The sequence below is a fragment of the Ctenocephalides felis genome, unplaced genomic scaffold (genome assembly GCF_003426905.1).
Source record: "Ctenocephalides felis isolate EL2017-DRISC unplaced genomic scaffold, ASM342690v1 CF-g0.4_SCAFFOLD_01492, whole genome shotgun sequence".
In the NCBI taxonomy this organism is placed as follows: domain Eukaryota; kingdom Metazoa; phylum Arthropoda; class Insecta; order Siphonaptera; family Pulicidae; genus Ctenocephalides; species Ctenocephalides felis.
In genome coordinates this window covers 9,792,662-9,808,491 of record NW_020537646.1, presented here as the reverse complement: position 1 = coordinate 9,808,491, position 15,830 = coordinate 9,792,662, and the positions used below count along the sequence as shown (strand labels likewise).

The 15,830-nt window shown below is 30.8% G+C and overlaps 2 protein-coding genes and 1 non-coding gene across 4 annotated transcripts; 2 read left to right on the top strand and 1 right to left on the bottom strand.

The window, feature by feature from the left end:
• The first annotated feature begins 214 nt into the window (after positions 1–214).
• Positions 215–2,721, top strand: LOC113371671 (40S ribosomal protein S4). 2 transcript variants are annotated; one of them, XM_026612317.1, is made up of 6 exons: positions 215–290; positions 619–877; positions 952–1,049; positions 1,603–1,774; positions 2,087–2,216; positions 2,564–2,721. In XM_026612317.1, exons 1-6 carry the CDS (start codon positions 288–290, stop codon positions 2,688–2,690), a joined length of 789 nt encoding a protein of 262 aa, XP_026468102.1. In that variant the 5' UTR covers positions 215–287; the 3' UTR covers positions 2,691–2,721. The 2 variants fall into 2 exon arrangements, with proteins under 2 accessions (XP_026468102.1, XP_026468103.1); XM_026612318.1 differs by having other exon boundaries at positions 253–350.
• On the top strand, positions 2,358–2,490 carry LOC113371729. The gene has a single exon (XR_003366668.1). It is a non-coding gene; the product is annotated as a small nucleolar RNA SNORA16B/SNORA16A family (small nucleolar RNA).
• Positions 2,722–2,984: 263 nt separating the features above from the next.
• LOC113370797 (PR domain zinc finger protein 13-like) lies at positions 2,985–5,567 on the bottom strand. The gene is made up of 3 exons (XM_026611485.1): positions 5,352–5,567; positions 3,968–4,235; positions 2,985–3,794 (listed from the first exon to the last, which is right to left on the bottom strand). The coding sequence occupies exons 1-3, from the start codon at positions 5,565–5,567 to the stop codon at positions 3,070–3,072; spliced, it is 1,209 nt and encodes a 402-aa protein (XP_026467270.1). The 3' UTR covers positions 2,985–3,069.
• Between the last annotated feature and the right edge of the window lie 10,263 nt (positions 5,568–15,830).

Here is a 15,830-nt window from a genome sequence, read left to right as displayed (position 1 = left end):
TGTCAATCACAAATTTGTTATCGTTATTTGTATATTCATTTGACTTTATTTAACACTAGATAATATAATAAATATTTGTATTATTTAATATTCTTATTTATAATTATAAATCAGTTTTCATATTGACACTTTGACAGTAGTGTTGCCAGATTATAAAACTATTCCTGGAAATAATACTATTCCATAGGCACATATATGCCATCTAGTTCTATTTATTACCTTTGGGCGTTCTAGAGTGACATTTGTAGTGTACTTCCGCCTCTTTCCTTTCCCGTTTAGCTTCCAACATGGTGAGTTTTCCAGTGTTTTGTTAGTGATTAAATCATAAATCATCTTTTAAATAAAAAATGGTAATATATACATTTTAGTTGGACTAAAATATTTTCGTATTTTTTGTAATTGCGTCTATGAATTTTGGTGTATTTGATTATTTCAATTTTGATGAAAATTAATTTAATGTTGATATCTGTGCATATATAGTACTTGTGTAATTAATACAGTTGTTCATTTTCAAAAATGGTAGTGTTTAAAACGCATAGTATTTTGTTGCTGAAGCCCTAATTCGACTTATAATGTGTGTATATTTAGTTTTTTCTAACTTAACCTAAAAATTTCTAGGCTCGTGGACCTAAGAAGCACTTGAAGCGTCTTCATGCACCAAAAGCATGGATGTTGGATAAATTAGGAGGTGTGTACGCACCTCGGCCATCCACTGGACCTCACAAACTTCGTGAGTCCTTACCTTTAGTTATTTTTCTACGTAACCGTTTGAAATATGCTTTGACCAATACCGAGGTTACGAAGATTGTTATGCAGCGTTTAATCAAAGTTGATGGAAAAGTACGCACAGATCCTAACTACCCATCTGGATTCATGGGTAAGTAATATATATTTTAACATACTTGACTTACTTACAATAATTCATGGTTTCTAATTTGTGCATTGTTTTAGATGTTGTTTCAATTGAAAAAACTGGTGAATTCTTCCGTTTGATCTATGATGTTAAAGGACGTTTTGCCATTCATCGTATTTCAGCTGAAGAAGCTAAGGTAAGTTCTTTCAAACTATTTATGAAGTTGAAATTGATAGTTTTTTGTTGCGTTGTAGTGTTTGTATTCACGTTTTCACTTGTAGAATGCTCAATTACATTGTCCTATTAATTGAATTTAAATGTTTGCATAAAAAGTTATGGATCTATCTATGAATGTGATTATACAAAGTGTGTAGTTGTACTAGATGGGTCCTAGAATAATGGGCCTCTATTTGCCCCATGGTAATGGTATCATCATTACGCATGGTTTCCTTTTGAGGTACAGAGTTTATTTTAATTCCATGCAGATATGCATTTTAGTTCAAAAATGTTTGACTTGTGTTACTTTGTGCTGCTTATAATTGAAAAGTATTAGATACTTATTGAATATTATTAAAATGTTTTCAATTAAATTTAAAGAACTTGTTTTGAGCAATAATTGATTCAAGCAATTATTGTAAAACACTATAGAGGAGTTTAATTTTATATTCAATGATTATAATCTTAAACTTTATGCTTTAAGTTGTGGTTTAATTCTTATACTCATAACTCCATCTCCTATTTTGTTACAGTACAAACTCTGCAAAGTAAAGCGTGTACAAATGGGACCCAAAAATATTCCATTCTTGACAACACATGATGGCCGCACCATTCGCTACCCAGATCCTTTAATCAAAGTAAACGATACTGTTCAGGTGGATATTGCCAGTTCTAAGATCACAGATTATATTAAGTTTGATTCAGGTTAGTACATTTTATAGAACCATTTATAATTATTGCCTGATCGAAGCTTATTGCTCATTTTTAATTGTTCAATGAGTCAAAACAAGGCAGATAATAATGTTGCTTCCAATGGTCACTGGCTTGTTAAAATAATACATGAATTCAGTATTTACCCATGGAATTTACAATTCAACTTCTTAAATTCATATTTATCAAATTTTTGTTTATTACCCTCAAAGATCAAATAGCTATGAGAAAATCATTTTTATCTTTTTATAAATTTTACTTATTACTCAATTTTCATACATATATTAATGTTGAATTTTTTTTTAGGAAACTTGTGCATGATCACCGGAGGTCGTAACTTGGGGCGTGTCGGTACTGTTGTCAACCGTGAAAGACATCCAGGATCTTTTGATATTGTACATATCAAGGACAGCCAAGGCCACACTTTTGCTACTAGGTAAGTTTAAACTCTATACTTCATTTTTATATGGAATATTAAATTAAATATAAACCCAGCTGATCCATTAGATATGCCTTAGACATTTTGGTCTAGTAAAAAAAGTTACCATTTTCTATTTTACATGGTACTTTGATTCAAATTTGGCCCTTTCGAAGCTTAGCAATTTTTAATAAATTGAATGAGTCAAAAAGAGGCCTATAAAAAATTACTTCTTTAGGTCACTGAAAAGCCAATCATGCTTTAATCAGTATTACCCAAGTAGTAAACAGTACATTTAATTTTAATATTAAATAAACAAAATTTCATTTTTCTCCCCACTTATTTTGCAAAATTGCATTTTTCAGATTGAATAACGTTTTCATCATTGGTAAAGGCTCTAAGGCATACGTTTCATTACCTCGCGGTAAGGGAGTGAAACTCAGTATTGCAGAAGAACGTGACAAGAGACTTGCTGCAAAATCTGCACATTAATGTGAGAATTAAAATAAATTACTATAAAAAATAATTGATTTTTATTTCAAACTTAAATTAGTATTATACTTCTATTCATATGATACCCAAATTCTTTTACAGTGAATTTGAGCACACTATTTACATAGTAATATAAAATATATAATTTGTTCTACCTATCCTAATATCACAGTTCCATTAGTTTTGCAGAAAATTATGATGTATGAAGACATATTTACAACTGTTTTTTCTTGTAGTACCATTAGCATGAACTATATGCAGAGTATTTGTACTGTTTTTTAACATGGTCTTGTTCGAATTAAATTGATCTAATTGTTTTTGTTGTCCTGCCAACAAATGTGCATTAGGGTTTTATTTTGTGTTAAAATGAGTTCTAATTCTACATTGGATTATTAGATAACATCTCAGATTCTTGGCTATGCACCATCTGATGGTGTCTTTGCAGGTCCCTTCTTCTCACTAGTACCTTATTGCAAAGATCACATTTATATGGGGAATCTCCTTGCAAATGTAGCCTTACATGCTTATTTAAGTTACTAGGATCTCCAAAAGCTCTTGAACAAAATTTGCATTTTAATGGTTTAAATCCTGTGTGTGTTCTAATGTGGATTTTCAGTCCATATTTTCTTGAATAAACTTTACCACAATATAAACATAAGTGCCCTTTGTTTGATTTTCCTAAATTGCTTACTATAGTTTCCATTTGTGAAGCATGTGTCTGATAATTAATATCAGAAATATTTCTAATGGGTAAGGATGATACTAAACGGTCATATTGCATTTGTTGGTTTTGGTATAGTGGTAGCCTGGGGGATGTTTTAAATGAGTTGGTATGATTGAAGTAAGGCACAAATGCAGAGGTGCGGTTGGCTTCCTGATTTTGTGGTTCAGTTTCACTTGACAATACTGAATTTCTTAGTGGTGATTTCAATGTTAAATTCAGAGGCACAATGTTTTGGTTACATAAACTTATTAAGGCACTGTGTATATTTTCCCAGATATATTCAATTGATAGCCTTTCACAATCCAGTGCTATGTGTAATTTTAGTGGATTTGGATATTCAAATTCTTTACTGCAGGTATGACATGAGTAACGATTTTGATCTGGAAAATGAAAGATAATAAATAACACTTCAAGCTTAATATGATAAATCAGTAAAGAAAAATGTAAAAAAATACTCATGGCCCTCATACATATTTTCATCAGCATTTTTGCTTAATCTAGTTTTTGCTTAAACAATGTGAAGTGATTTATACAAATTCAGTGTAATATTTACCTTTAATATTCTTTGGTGTGAGAAATGGCATTGAAATTAAAGCAGATATTTCTTCAGAAAACCACATTTGGATTTTTTCCCCCGAAGTGATATCCTTAACTGATCTTACAGTTAGGCCAAAATTTAGATCAACTGTTCTATGGAGATCCAATACAACATTTTGACTTTGTATATCACCAGCAATTGGTAAATTTTGTGGCCAAACAATGTGTGCACTCGGAGCCGCGGGCTGGATATAACCGTTGTGAAAATGTAGTGAAGAAACATACTGAAAAAGGTAATAATTATAATAATTTAATTAATTTTATGTCAGAGAATGAATGATATATATTTTTATTATGCAACTGCATTATGTGTACGATATTAAACACTATTATTTTTCTCATTTATGGAAGAATCTCATAATTTTGATGTTAAGATGTATGAGGGTCATTCTTTTACAAATCGTACGGATTTTAGTAAAAAAAATTGATTTGAAATTTGAATTAAATTGTCCATTTAATATCTTACGATGTAACAGCCTTCCCATCGAATTGTAAAAATAATTTTGTAGTAGATAAATAAAAAAAAGCAATATGATTTTTTACGCAATCGATTTAAGTTGGGGCGCGCGTATGTAAAATCAATGTAAACAATCAATTGTTGTTATTGTTAAAATAATTGCAAAAACAGTATTTTTTTAAAGTACTTCAAAGTTGAGTTCATAATGAATATAATAAAAAAAAAAACAATACTGATCTGATCAACACAACTGAAGATAATTAACATAATGCAGAGGAAGTTCATAAAAATTGAGACAATCGGCAATATTTCAATCGTAAATATCAGCGAAAAATATTTTTTGCCCGCAAAATCCTGAAATACGTGTCAAATAATTTTATCTATAATATCTATAAAAAAAAATTCAGCCAATTCTAAAATGTCAAGGTATGGTTGGTGTACGGTTTGTAAAAGAATGACCCATGAACAAAATTTTGGAGACCACTGTGCCATCATCATTGGATATGATTTTTTTTTAAATATGTATAATATAATAGTATGAAAAGGTAAAAAAGTAAATTTGCACTTGCAACACTATTACTGTTAAAAGCTGTTGGAATACAACATTTTATTCTTATTTTTTTTCATATCCACTATTTTATGACATAGAATTTCATAACATCTGGAATAATAATAAATATTTATTAAAATTTTCATTATCTGCAAAATTTGATTCATACAGTTTTGCGTATTGGTCGCTAATTTCAATATATTTTTATTGGCTGAACCATAGTATTCAACTTAGTTCAACTCTTGGTAGCTCTTCAATTTAGGACAACCATAAATTTTCAATCTGATGCATAATATTTTAAATCTTTTATTATGTTAAAATTCACTGATTTACCTTATTTGATTTTTGAATGTTTTTCATATCTTCGACCAGCCAAACAGGCGATCTGGTGCCAACTGGAATATTGTTTCCAGCAGTAGTTTCGTTCATGTCCTTTCTGCTAGTCTCCAATTTTTGATACATATGTTTCAAATTCACTTGAACTAAAAGATCACTGGCTACCGAATTTAAATTTGGCGCACTTGTTTTTTGTGGAATTATAGGAAACATTTTAACATAGGATATGTTAAATATAAATAATTATTTTTATTACATATAACTATCAGAGTTATCCTGTTGTTGCTTCGGTTTCTAATTGCAAACTGATTGGATTCTTGTGGGGTGTTTTAAATTTATATACAGATAAACTTGTAACATGTGACAAATTTCGCGGTATCCCTGTCCTTTTTTGATACATTGGTTTATATAATAATATCGTTTTCTCTCTTATGCATTTGGGCATTTGACAGCATCCCTGTTCGAGCACGTGGGTAAATCTCGGCTTGTCAACAGCTGCCTGAGCCCTGAATCGTCGACCATTCGATGCGCTGGATATGCATTTTTCACTTACTGGCCGGACGGGGACCGCGGGCACGACCCACCAATTTGGAGACTTTTTGTTTGTTTTATAATAAGGGTTTATGGGGTTTATGATCGTAGAACCGGGATGAAACTACCTCGCAAACCTGCTACAGAAAATATCTGTAATTAAATTCCTGTAGGGCAAGTTATAGTAATGGCAAAAAAATCGAAAATAAATTTTTTTATATATCTTTACGTTTCTAAGGTTTCTGAAGATTTTGGCATATCTTAGAAAAAATGGATGTATGTGTGTTCGGATACAAATTTTCGTCGACGATTTCGGGAACGATTTTCGGATTTGAATAATTCAAAAAACATTCGATTCGTATTGATAAGGAGACGTGCTGATTAGTTTTTGGCGAAGGCAGGTCTAGCCGTTCCAAAGATACTGGACAAAAAGTGCCAAAAACGGTAACTCAATTTTTAAAAGAACGGAGCGTCCGATTTTAATAATTCAAAAACATTTTACTTGTATTGACAAGATGAAGAACTGATCAAATTTTTGGGAAAGCAGGTCCAGCTGCTATGGACTCTCAATAAAAATACGTTAAAAAATGTCATTTGGCGGTCGAAAATGTTTATTGGACATTTGTATACATCAAATTATCAGATATTTTATAGAGATTTTAATAATGTATACACATTTTGTGTAAATTTTTTTTCGGTTCCGTACCAAGATTTTTAATTACTGTACGGAATGTTTCAGGAATTTGCCTTAAGGCACTAGTTAATTCTGAAATGGTAATTTAGGTCGTTTACACAAACGTATACAGTTATAGAGAATTATTATATAAAGTTCACATTTATTAAGAATTTTGGTAAAATATTTTTATTTTAACGATCTTGTTAAAATGGAAATGATATTTACAGAATTACTACAAGACTACAAGTTTAAAAATTACTATATTTATTCTTAACAATCTTGGTGTATGCTCATTTTAAATATCTGATAACTATTTTTGTATTGATTTTCAAATGTGATAGCGCATATTCAGCCCAAGATCAACTTTTCTTTAGTTATTAGTTACCAAGTCGTACATAATTGAAATATAATACCTCTAAATAGTACATTATTGAAATAACCCCGTAAATGAAATAATAATCTCAAAAAGTAACGAATGTATTTTTTAACACTTTAATTGCCATGTCAGTCATATCAGTCTGTCGGACGCTAAGAAGTTCTACATAAACCGTGTCAGACATATATGTCTGATATACGCGATTTGGTAGAAGAAAAAAAAAATTATTATAGGGTCATGTCCGTCGTATAAGTGCGTTTTTTCGGGAATTTTGGCAAAAAAATATTTTTTTCTTTGATACATAAAGTTCCATAACTATCACTTAACATTTTTATTTAATAAAGTTATCATGGTAAAAAAAATCTGGTATTATAGTGGCGTTCAACGTGTTAATTGTTAAATCATGGAACTGTTTATGAAGATCAGCCTCTATAGGTTACATCCACCTGATATTTTCTTTAAAGAGCAAACACTTTGGAATATTGAACTTAACCATTCTTATTTCGTATTTACTATAAATCTCCTTAACATGCTATTTTTTAAACGTTTTTTTAATGCTTTGTAGGTTTTTTTGTATGAGTAAGGAATTTTGCACAGCTACGACTTGAGTTAAATAATATATTTGTATATTTCTATTATGCTTGGAATTAATATTTTCGTTCAATATAAGCTATAATAAATAGAATCAAATATCACCCTGACTATGGAGCGTTATTTAAGAGCAGACCATAACGAATCACCCCTATCCACCGCAGGTTGATATGGAATTAATTTTGCTATTATTCTAGTCATTTGCCATTCAGACTTTCATTTTAGCACGATTTACTGCATATGACACTTAACAAATTTCAGTATTTAATTTATATGAAAACAGAAAAAGAATTTGAGTATTTTAGCGAAAAACAATTCTTTGCACTATTATCTAGATTTAAACAGATGGAATGTATTCAAAAATGCGATTAGCGATTTTGATGAAACTTGACACACATTTTTACTATACTTTACTAAGATTGAGACCAAAATTTAAATGGGATAATTGAATAGTTTCTGAGATATGCGAGGTTGATGGGTGGCTGGCTCCGCTCTCAATGCTATTATGGAAACAGATTGTACGGTTTCAAAAATGCATAATTCGATTTTGATGAAACTTGACACACATTGTTACTACATTTTACTAAAATATTTGACAAAAATTACAAGTTGGATCATTCGATAGTTTATGAGATAAGCGAGGTTGATTGGTGGCTGGCTCCGCTATCAATACTAGTATTGAAACAGATTGTACGTTTTCAAAAATGCATAATTCGATTTTGATGAAACTTGACACACATTGTTACTACACTTAACTAAAATATTTGACAAAAATTACAAGTTGGATCATTCGATAGTTTATGAGATATGCGAGGTTGATTGGTGGCTGGCTCCGCTATCAATACTAGTATTGAAACAGATTGTACGTTTTCAAAAATGCATAATTCGATTTTGATGAAACTTGACATATAAATTGTTACTACACTTTACTAAATATTTGGCCAAAATTTAAAATTGGAACATTCAATAGATTCCGAGACATGTGAGGTTGATGGCTGGCTGGCTTCGTTCTCAATACTAGTATTGGAACAGATTGTACGTTTTCAAAAATGCATAATTCGATTTTGATGAAACTTGGCACACATTGTTACTACACTTTACTAAAATATTTGACAAAAATTTAAAGTTGGAACATTCAATAGTTTCTGAGATATGTGAGGTTGATGAATGGCTGACTCCGCGCTCAATACTAACATTTACTAGAGCATCGTTTGGAAACGAGTGCGTCAAATATAAGTCCAGAAGCCAGTGATCTTTTGATGAATTTAAAGCATTTATTATATTTTAGCTGTGTATATTTTTTTTCAATTAGAAATGTAACATTTTTATTATATGTAATGGAAAAAATTAAAACATATGTACCAAAAATTTGGAAATTAGCTGAAGAAATATGATCGATACCACTGATGATAATAATGCCCCAATCTGTACTTGATCGAATGTCTGGTTAGTCGAATAATGTCGAAAATCAATAAATGTAAATTAAGTAACTAAAATTTATTGGATACCTAAAGAAAAAGAAATAAAACGACAAAAATACTTAAATATTTTGAAATATAGAACAACATGGTTAATATTATTTTATCTCTATCTTTAATTAGTTGCTGTGGTTCATATTTGCTTTGAAACATTCAAAATGTTTTCCATTTCCATCACAAAAAAACGGATACTAATGGGTAAACTCTATTTTGGTTCTGATATTACATATTGTTATTCATAATTGCTAAATGTATTTTGTATTTTCAATACAGATTGTAATTGCATCTTGAGAAATAACAAAAAAAAATGTTTTCCATGTCTTGGACTCTTGAATATCGTTTATATAGAGGCTCGATATAAAATATTAGGTTGTCAAATATCTCCCTTCCGCCTTTTTGTATTATAAACCAAGAGCAAAAAAGCGGATATTTGACAACCTAATATATACATAAAATTAATATATGTATATATATACATATATATATATATATATATATATATATGTGTGTGTGTGTGTGTGTAAAAATATTGAGAAATATATATATATATATATATATATATATATATATTTCTCAATATTTTTAATAAACACTAGGTACTCTTATATACAATTGAATCATTTCTGCATTCAATTAAAGATAGCTATCTATCTAAAATAATCTGCTTCATAGAATCTGAGGAATGAATAACTCTGAATGAGTACCACAAGAGAAAACACAAGTGCATTATTATTTTATCAGCATAAAGCGATTTAGCATCGGCCAACTACCCCATCGCGATTGCGGAAGCATTGAGGACTCCTGAAATGTTAGCACGTGCGCCTGTGAACGCACACGTGCTGCGGCTTGTTTTGGCCGGTGCAATTCGGGACATAGTTTCCAAACTTTTATGAAATCGGAAAGGAAGATTATAATAATATTTTTTTGGATTTTATTCTATCACAAGATCTTATGATGAATAAGTTGAACTTAAAAATGTATAGAAAAATTTAATTTTTTTTACTAGCTTCATACAAAAAATAGCCTTTTTCCAAGTCAAGGTTCTATATCAAGACTGATATAAATATGTACTCTTATCATATTTTGTAGAAACAACCGTTTGTTTCAACATTGGCTAATTAATTACTAAAATAAGCAGTTAATAATCATACCTGTCGATTCAGATTGTTCAACATTTTCGAGCAGTTGCGACAAAACAACAATCTAAAACTCGCTATACTAAAAATTATTTTTAGTTTAGTTTATCAAAATAACGTTTCAGTTTTATTATCAAATATGCAATCATAAACTATTACGGATTTAATTGTTTTTATTTATCTATTATTTTTTTCTAAAAATTCTTTTATTGTTGAGAACCCATCATATAATCGCAAGGCAAACAATATGGGTACACCCCAATTTACGCGGTATTTAAATACGAATGTGGACCCAAAAAATGAACGATCTGTTATTAGAATTCGAAAATTTATGAGTTATGGAATAGCCAAAATAACTAAACAAAGTACAACTTTTACGTGAACATTGTATGCACTAATGATTATGTAATATATATAGTGCTAATATTTTTTTACTGAAGTGCTAAAATTAAAATATCGGTTCAAACATTTTTGTTTAAACGGTTCTCGTATTTGTTACGGTTTGGTTCAAGTTCCAGTTCAGCAAAAGAATCCGGTTTACGATTCGGAAAAAATACCGGTTTATTTCTATCCTGGTTTATACATAACAATACATATAAAAATTTGGCCAAAAATCAGGGAAAAAATCCAGACCAGACTCCGAACGGTCGGAGTGGTCTGGCTGAACCACCATTCATTTTACATGCATTTATATGGGATAAATGAGTTTTTGGTGTCATATATATTAACGATTATTAAAGTAGTAAATATTTATAGTTTATATTTTTTCTTTTTTTACCGTCCATCCGATTTTCAATGTTTGCGATGACCAATAAGTTTGGTAGGTTTTCAAGGAACTCTCGTCGTGAAAATACTAACATTCATGTTACAACACATAGCAAAGAATATATAAAATGCAGTTTGAATAAAAAATACCAGAAAAAAGACAAAATACTGGTTTACATACATCAAAAAGCGTATATTTCATACAAAATGTATGGGTGGTCTAGACAGACCACTCCGACCGTTCAAAGTATAAAAAAGTTAATATCCTTATAATTATCCTTCTGTACATTTTTTCGTCCTGGTTTTTTCATTGATCAACAGCTAATGAAATTTTAGGAAAAGTCAAGAAATTTCAAGTCGATAGGATTACTAGAAGTATTATTTTTTTAATTGAAGTTGAAAAAAGTCTGGCCAGGCCACGCCGACCGATGGAGGGTAAAAGTGTTTTTTTTTTTTTGAATATGTCAGCCAATTCTTCATAAATCATTATTGGTTCCGGAACGCGATCCGGTCCAAAAAGGAAAAGCCGAAATTACGTCACTGTCATAATTAGTAATAATAGTTATTTTCAATATTTTTAACTAATTTCATAATTGGTGCACAAATCATAATAGTCAAAGAATTGTTGCACATCATGGCGCTTTTTTTATGAAAGAATGAGTATATATGTAAAATGTTTCTGTGTGAACAAAGATTAATGTGTACTTTATTTTAATCAAATCAAAAAGATGTTCATAAACTTCATTACATTTACACAGATGAAATATCTTTTACAGGGTGATTTCAAATCTTGTTTCCTGTAAAACTTTCATGTCTAAATAAAATAGCATGGTCATTATAATATTTATTAATTCTATCAAAATATGAATTGTTTTACTAATTGAAACATTCCACATGAATAGGCATAAAAACATAATTAATTGCGTATTGGTTAGGTGTATGTTAAATAATCATCAGATTATGCTTTTATAAAACCGTAATAGGGGTATAAAATATCCCCTTCTCGATGTCGCCCTAAGCTCAGCCCAGCGCCGCCCCGTACCGCCCGGCTAAATGCACTTTTGTAATCCAGTCGCACTTGTCCGCAGATACAAGTCACAATGCACGCCGCGATACCCTGATGTACTCGCGATTTGCGCTTCTACCCCTCGATAAATATTTGCTACGCACGGCTTGCTTCTGACCAGCGTTTCTGAACAAGACCGATGTAATAGAAAAATGGTAGTAGAATATTTAGTAAAGTTTTTTAGAAAATTAGTAGTACAAATTGATAAAAAACTAATGGTGAATGGCATCGTGCCTTAAGGCAAATTGCTGGAACTTTCCGTACCAGAATTTAATATTCGAGAAAAAAACAGTAATAAACTAGTGGGGCGCATGGCATCGTGCCTTAAGGCAAATTGCTGGAACTTCCCGTACCATTTTTTTTTTTTTAAAGATTAACATTTTTGAAAAAAATTTACTCTGAATACTTAGATTTTTGAGAAACTATAAATTTTTGACAAAAATTTACTTTTTTTTGAAAAAAAAAGACTTTTTGAAGAAAAATTTATTTTGAAATATTATGGAAATTCTGAACTTTTTTTCAAAGCAATCGTACTGCTTTAACTGCATAGAGACGAAATATCGAAGCGCGTAAGCGCTGCGCCGCCGTCTAACGGATAAGCATTGGTACGGAACCCACAGGAATGTAAACAAAATTTATACTTATTGTTAATAATCTTTATAAAATATCTGATAATTTGATGTGCATATGTCTAATGATATTTTTTGACCGCAGGATGGCGTTTTTTTTTACTTTTTTACTATATCTCCGAAACCGCTAGACCTGCCTTCATGAAAAATTGATCAGTGTTTCATCTTGTTAATACAAGTAAAATGTTTTTTGAATGATTTAAATCGGACGCTTCGTTCTCTTAAAAACTGTGTTACCTGTTTTGGCACTTTTTGCCCCATATCTTCGGAACGGCTAGACCTGCCTTTGCCAAAAACTAATCAGCACATCTCCTTATCAATACGAATCGAATGTTTATTGACTGATTCAAATCGAATCATCCGTGTTCCTGAAATCGTCGACGAAAATTTGTACTCGAACACACATACACACACACATACACACACACATGCATCCATTTTGTCTAAGGTATGCCAAAATATTCAGAAACCTCTGAAACGTAAAGATATATAAAAATTTTCATTTTCGACTTTTTTGCGATTGCTATAACTTGCCCTACGGGAAGTTAAAAAACTAATGGTGCATGGCATTGGCATTTGCTTAAGGCAAATTTCTGGAACTTTCCGTACCAGAATTTAATAATCGAGATAAATTTAAATATTGACCAATGATGAATAGCAATTATTTCAAACATTTTCATCGTTCATAAAATATACAGTGACGATCTTATCGCTCAAAACACTTGGGAAAATTTACATTAGCAAAGGTGCCGAATAAATCCATCTGAGGATATATTTCTTACGATTAGAATAACGCATTTGAAATATATACATTTTGAAACTGAATTATAAATTTAAAGTTTATATTTGAAGTATAAAACTTTGTATATTTTTAAAATTTTTGAAAAACAATTTTTTCAAAAAAGTTTGAAATTTGCTTAAACCGTGTAAGTAAAGTTTTTCTAAGGTATGCTAAAATATTCAAAAACCTTCAAAACGTGAAGATATGCAAAAATTTTCATTTTCGATTTTTTTGCGATTACTATAACTTACTATGTTAATTAATAATCGTAATTTTAGATACGCACTGAATAAAATTTAATAAAACAGTCATACAAAAGGAGTATTGTGCCTTGGCCTGGCTGCGTATAAGATTTTGTTTTGAGGTCCTTAAGAAGGTTTCTCACGAATTAAAAATGTCACGGAATTGAAATCTACGAGTTTTTCAAAATATTACAACCAAATCAAATTAAATATACATTCCTTTTGACTTTGTCTCTTTTCGGTAAACTGATTCGTTAAATCATTCATATTCAAGGATGACTTTCGAATTTCTAAAGTTTCTGCCTCTATGAAAAATTTGGGATGTTTTTATTAATTTTTGCTTGATAAAATATTGGTATAATTTGTATCTTATACTTATTTTGGTTGCTTTTTCTCAGATTGAGAATCGTTCCAATTTTAGTATATTGAAATCTGTATTTCCTGCGCGAAGTTAAATGGTCCCTCACTTGTCCTGCTGAATGGCTCGTGGCTCGTGGGACGTGTAACACATGTTGCGAATTTATTAATGGATTATAAAAACCCCTATTTTGTATCTTAAATACTGCAAGTGTTTCTTATACAGCAAGTTGCAATACCTTTAAAAACCAATTGTCTGAATAGAATATGCCTAGGAATTTTCAATCGTAATCGTTAAATACATTTGTCGTATAATAGATATAGATATATATCTACATATATATAAAAATAAGTCGGGTTTTGCTTCCTGACGATATAACTCCAGAACGCACGAACCGATTTTTGCATTCGTTGGAAAGGTCTCGGGCTCCGCAAGATTTATAGCTAAGAAAATTAGTGGTGCATGGCATCGTGCCTTAATGCAAATTGCTGGAACTTCACGCACCGTAATTAAAAATTCGAGTAATGACATTAGTGAAAATTAACAGAATTATGCTTGGTTAAGTCAACGAGCAATTCTTGCCGCAAAGAATAATGATGTACACGCACTGAATTTCACCATTCAATAAAAAATTGCCGGCGATTTGGTGACATACCAATGATTCCGACTGGTCTTCCGTTTGACTTCAAACGATTGCAATTTTCAGTTCGTTTTGCGTTCGCAATAACAAGTCGCAAGGCCAATCGCTTAGTGTTTGCGGGATAAATTTGAAATAGATTATTTAGAAAATCATTGTTTTTCACATGGGCAGTTATACGTTGCCTGTTTACGACTTGGAAAACCATCCGCTTTGTTTGTGTTAACGCCAGACCAAAAAACAAAAAATGTGGTTTACCAAAGAGCACTTCAATGAAACGGATAATTTGCGGATTCACTTTTATTTACTTAGAGAAGTTTACTAAAAACACTTCATTTTTGTAATCGAAATAAATTTACTGTTGTGTAATAAAATCAAATATTTCCTTTTCAAATATAAAACAAACAAAAAAATTCTTCATCTTTTTCACGAAACCATCTGGTGGCGAAACGGAGTTCGTCGGGTTTGCTAGTATATAATATATATTATACCACAAAATTGTTATTAAGCAATAGAACACAAAATCAAAATGTCAAATCTGTCTATGATATGGTGTTACTGAAGAAATATCAGTTTATTGGAGCAAACAAATTATTACCTACGTTTTCAAAATGATTATTATAATGTGACAATATTAGTTATTCCATCTAAATTATCAAAATTATTATGAAATGAAAAAATAAAAAACAACGTTCAAACCTACTATATTTGCTTAGTAAGCTGAGCAAAAACAAAACAACAAATATCAATTTCCATTTTTTATACGCACAGTAAACCATTAATTTTCAAATGTCGTTTTTAAAATAATAAATTCCACAAAATGAAACACAATTGATTAAGATCTAGCATTTTAGAAACGTTTTTCACAACTGACATTATGATTTAGTGCAAGAAACAATAAATTTTACGTAGGCAAAGTTGCGTACGCCGATGATAATCCGCAAGGATGTCGTATATAACCCAGAGGAGTAGAACGTACGGGAGTTATTTGAAGCCCAAGGATTGCCAGGAGCTGGTTCATGCCAGGAGCGAAGGCCGTCTGAAGAGGTTTGATTCGTGTACTGACTTAAGGGCCTGGAATTGCGATGACAGAGTCAAATGCATATATTTACTTGAATATGTCACTTGCCAGCGAACATCAACAGACGATCGAGCCCTTGAAGATTATGGACCAGTCGTAAGTTTTTTGATATTTAAGTTTTAAGACGCT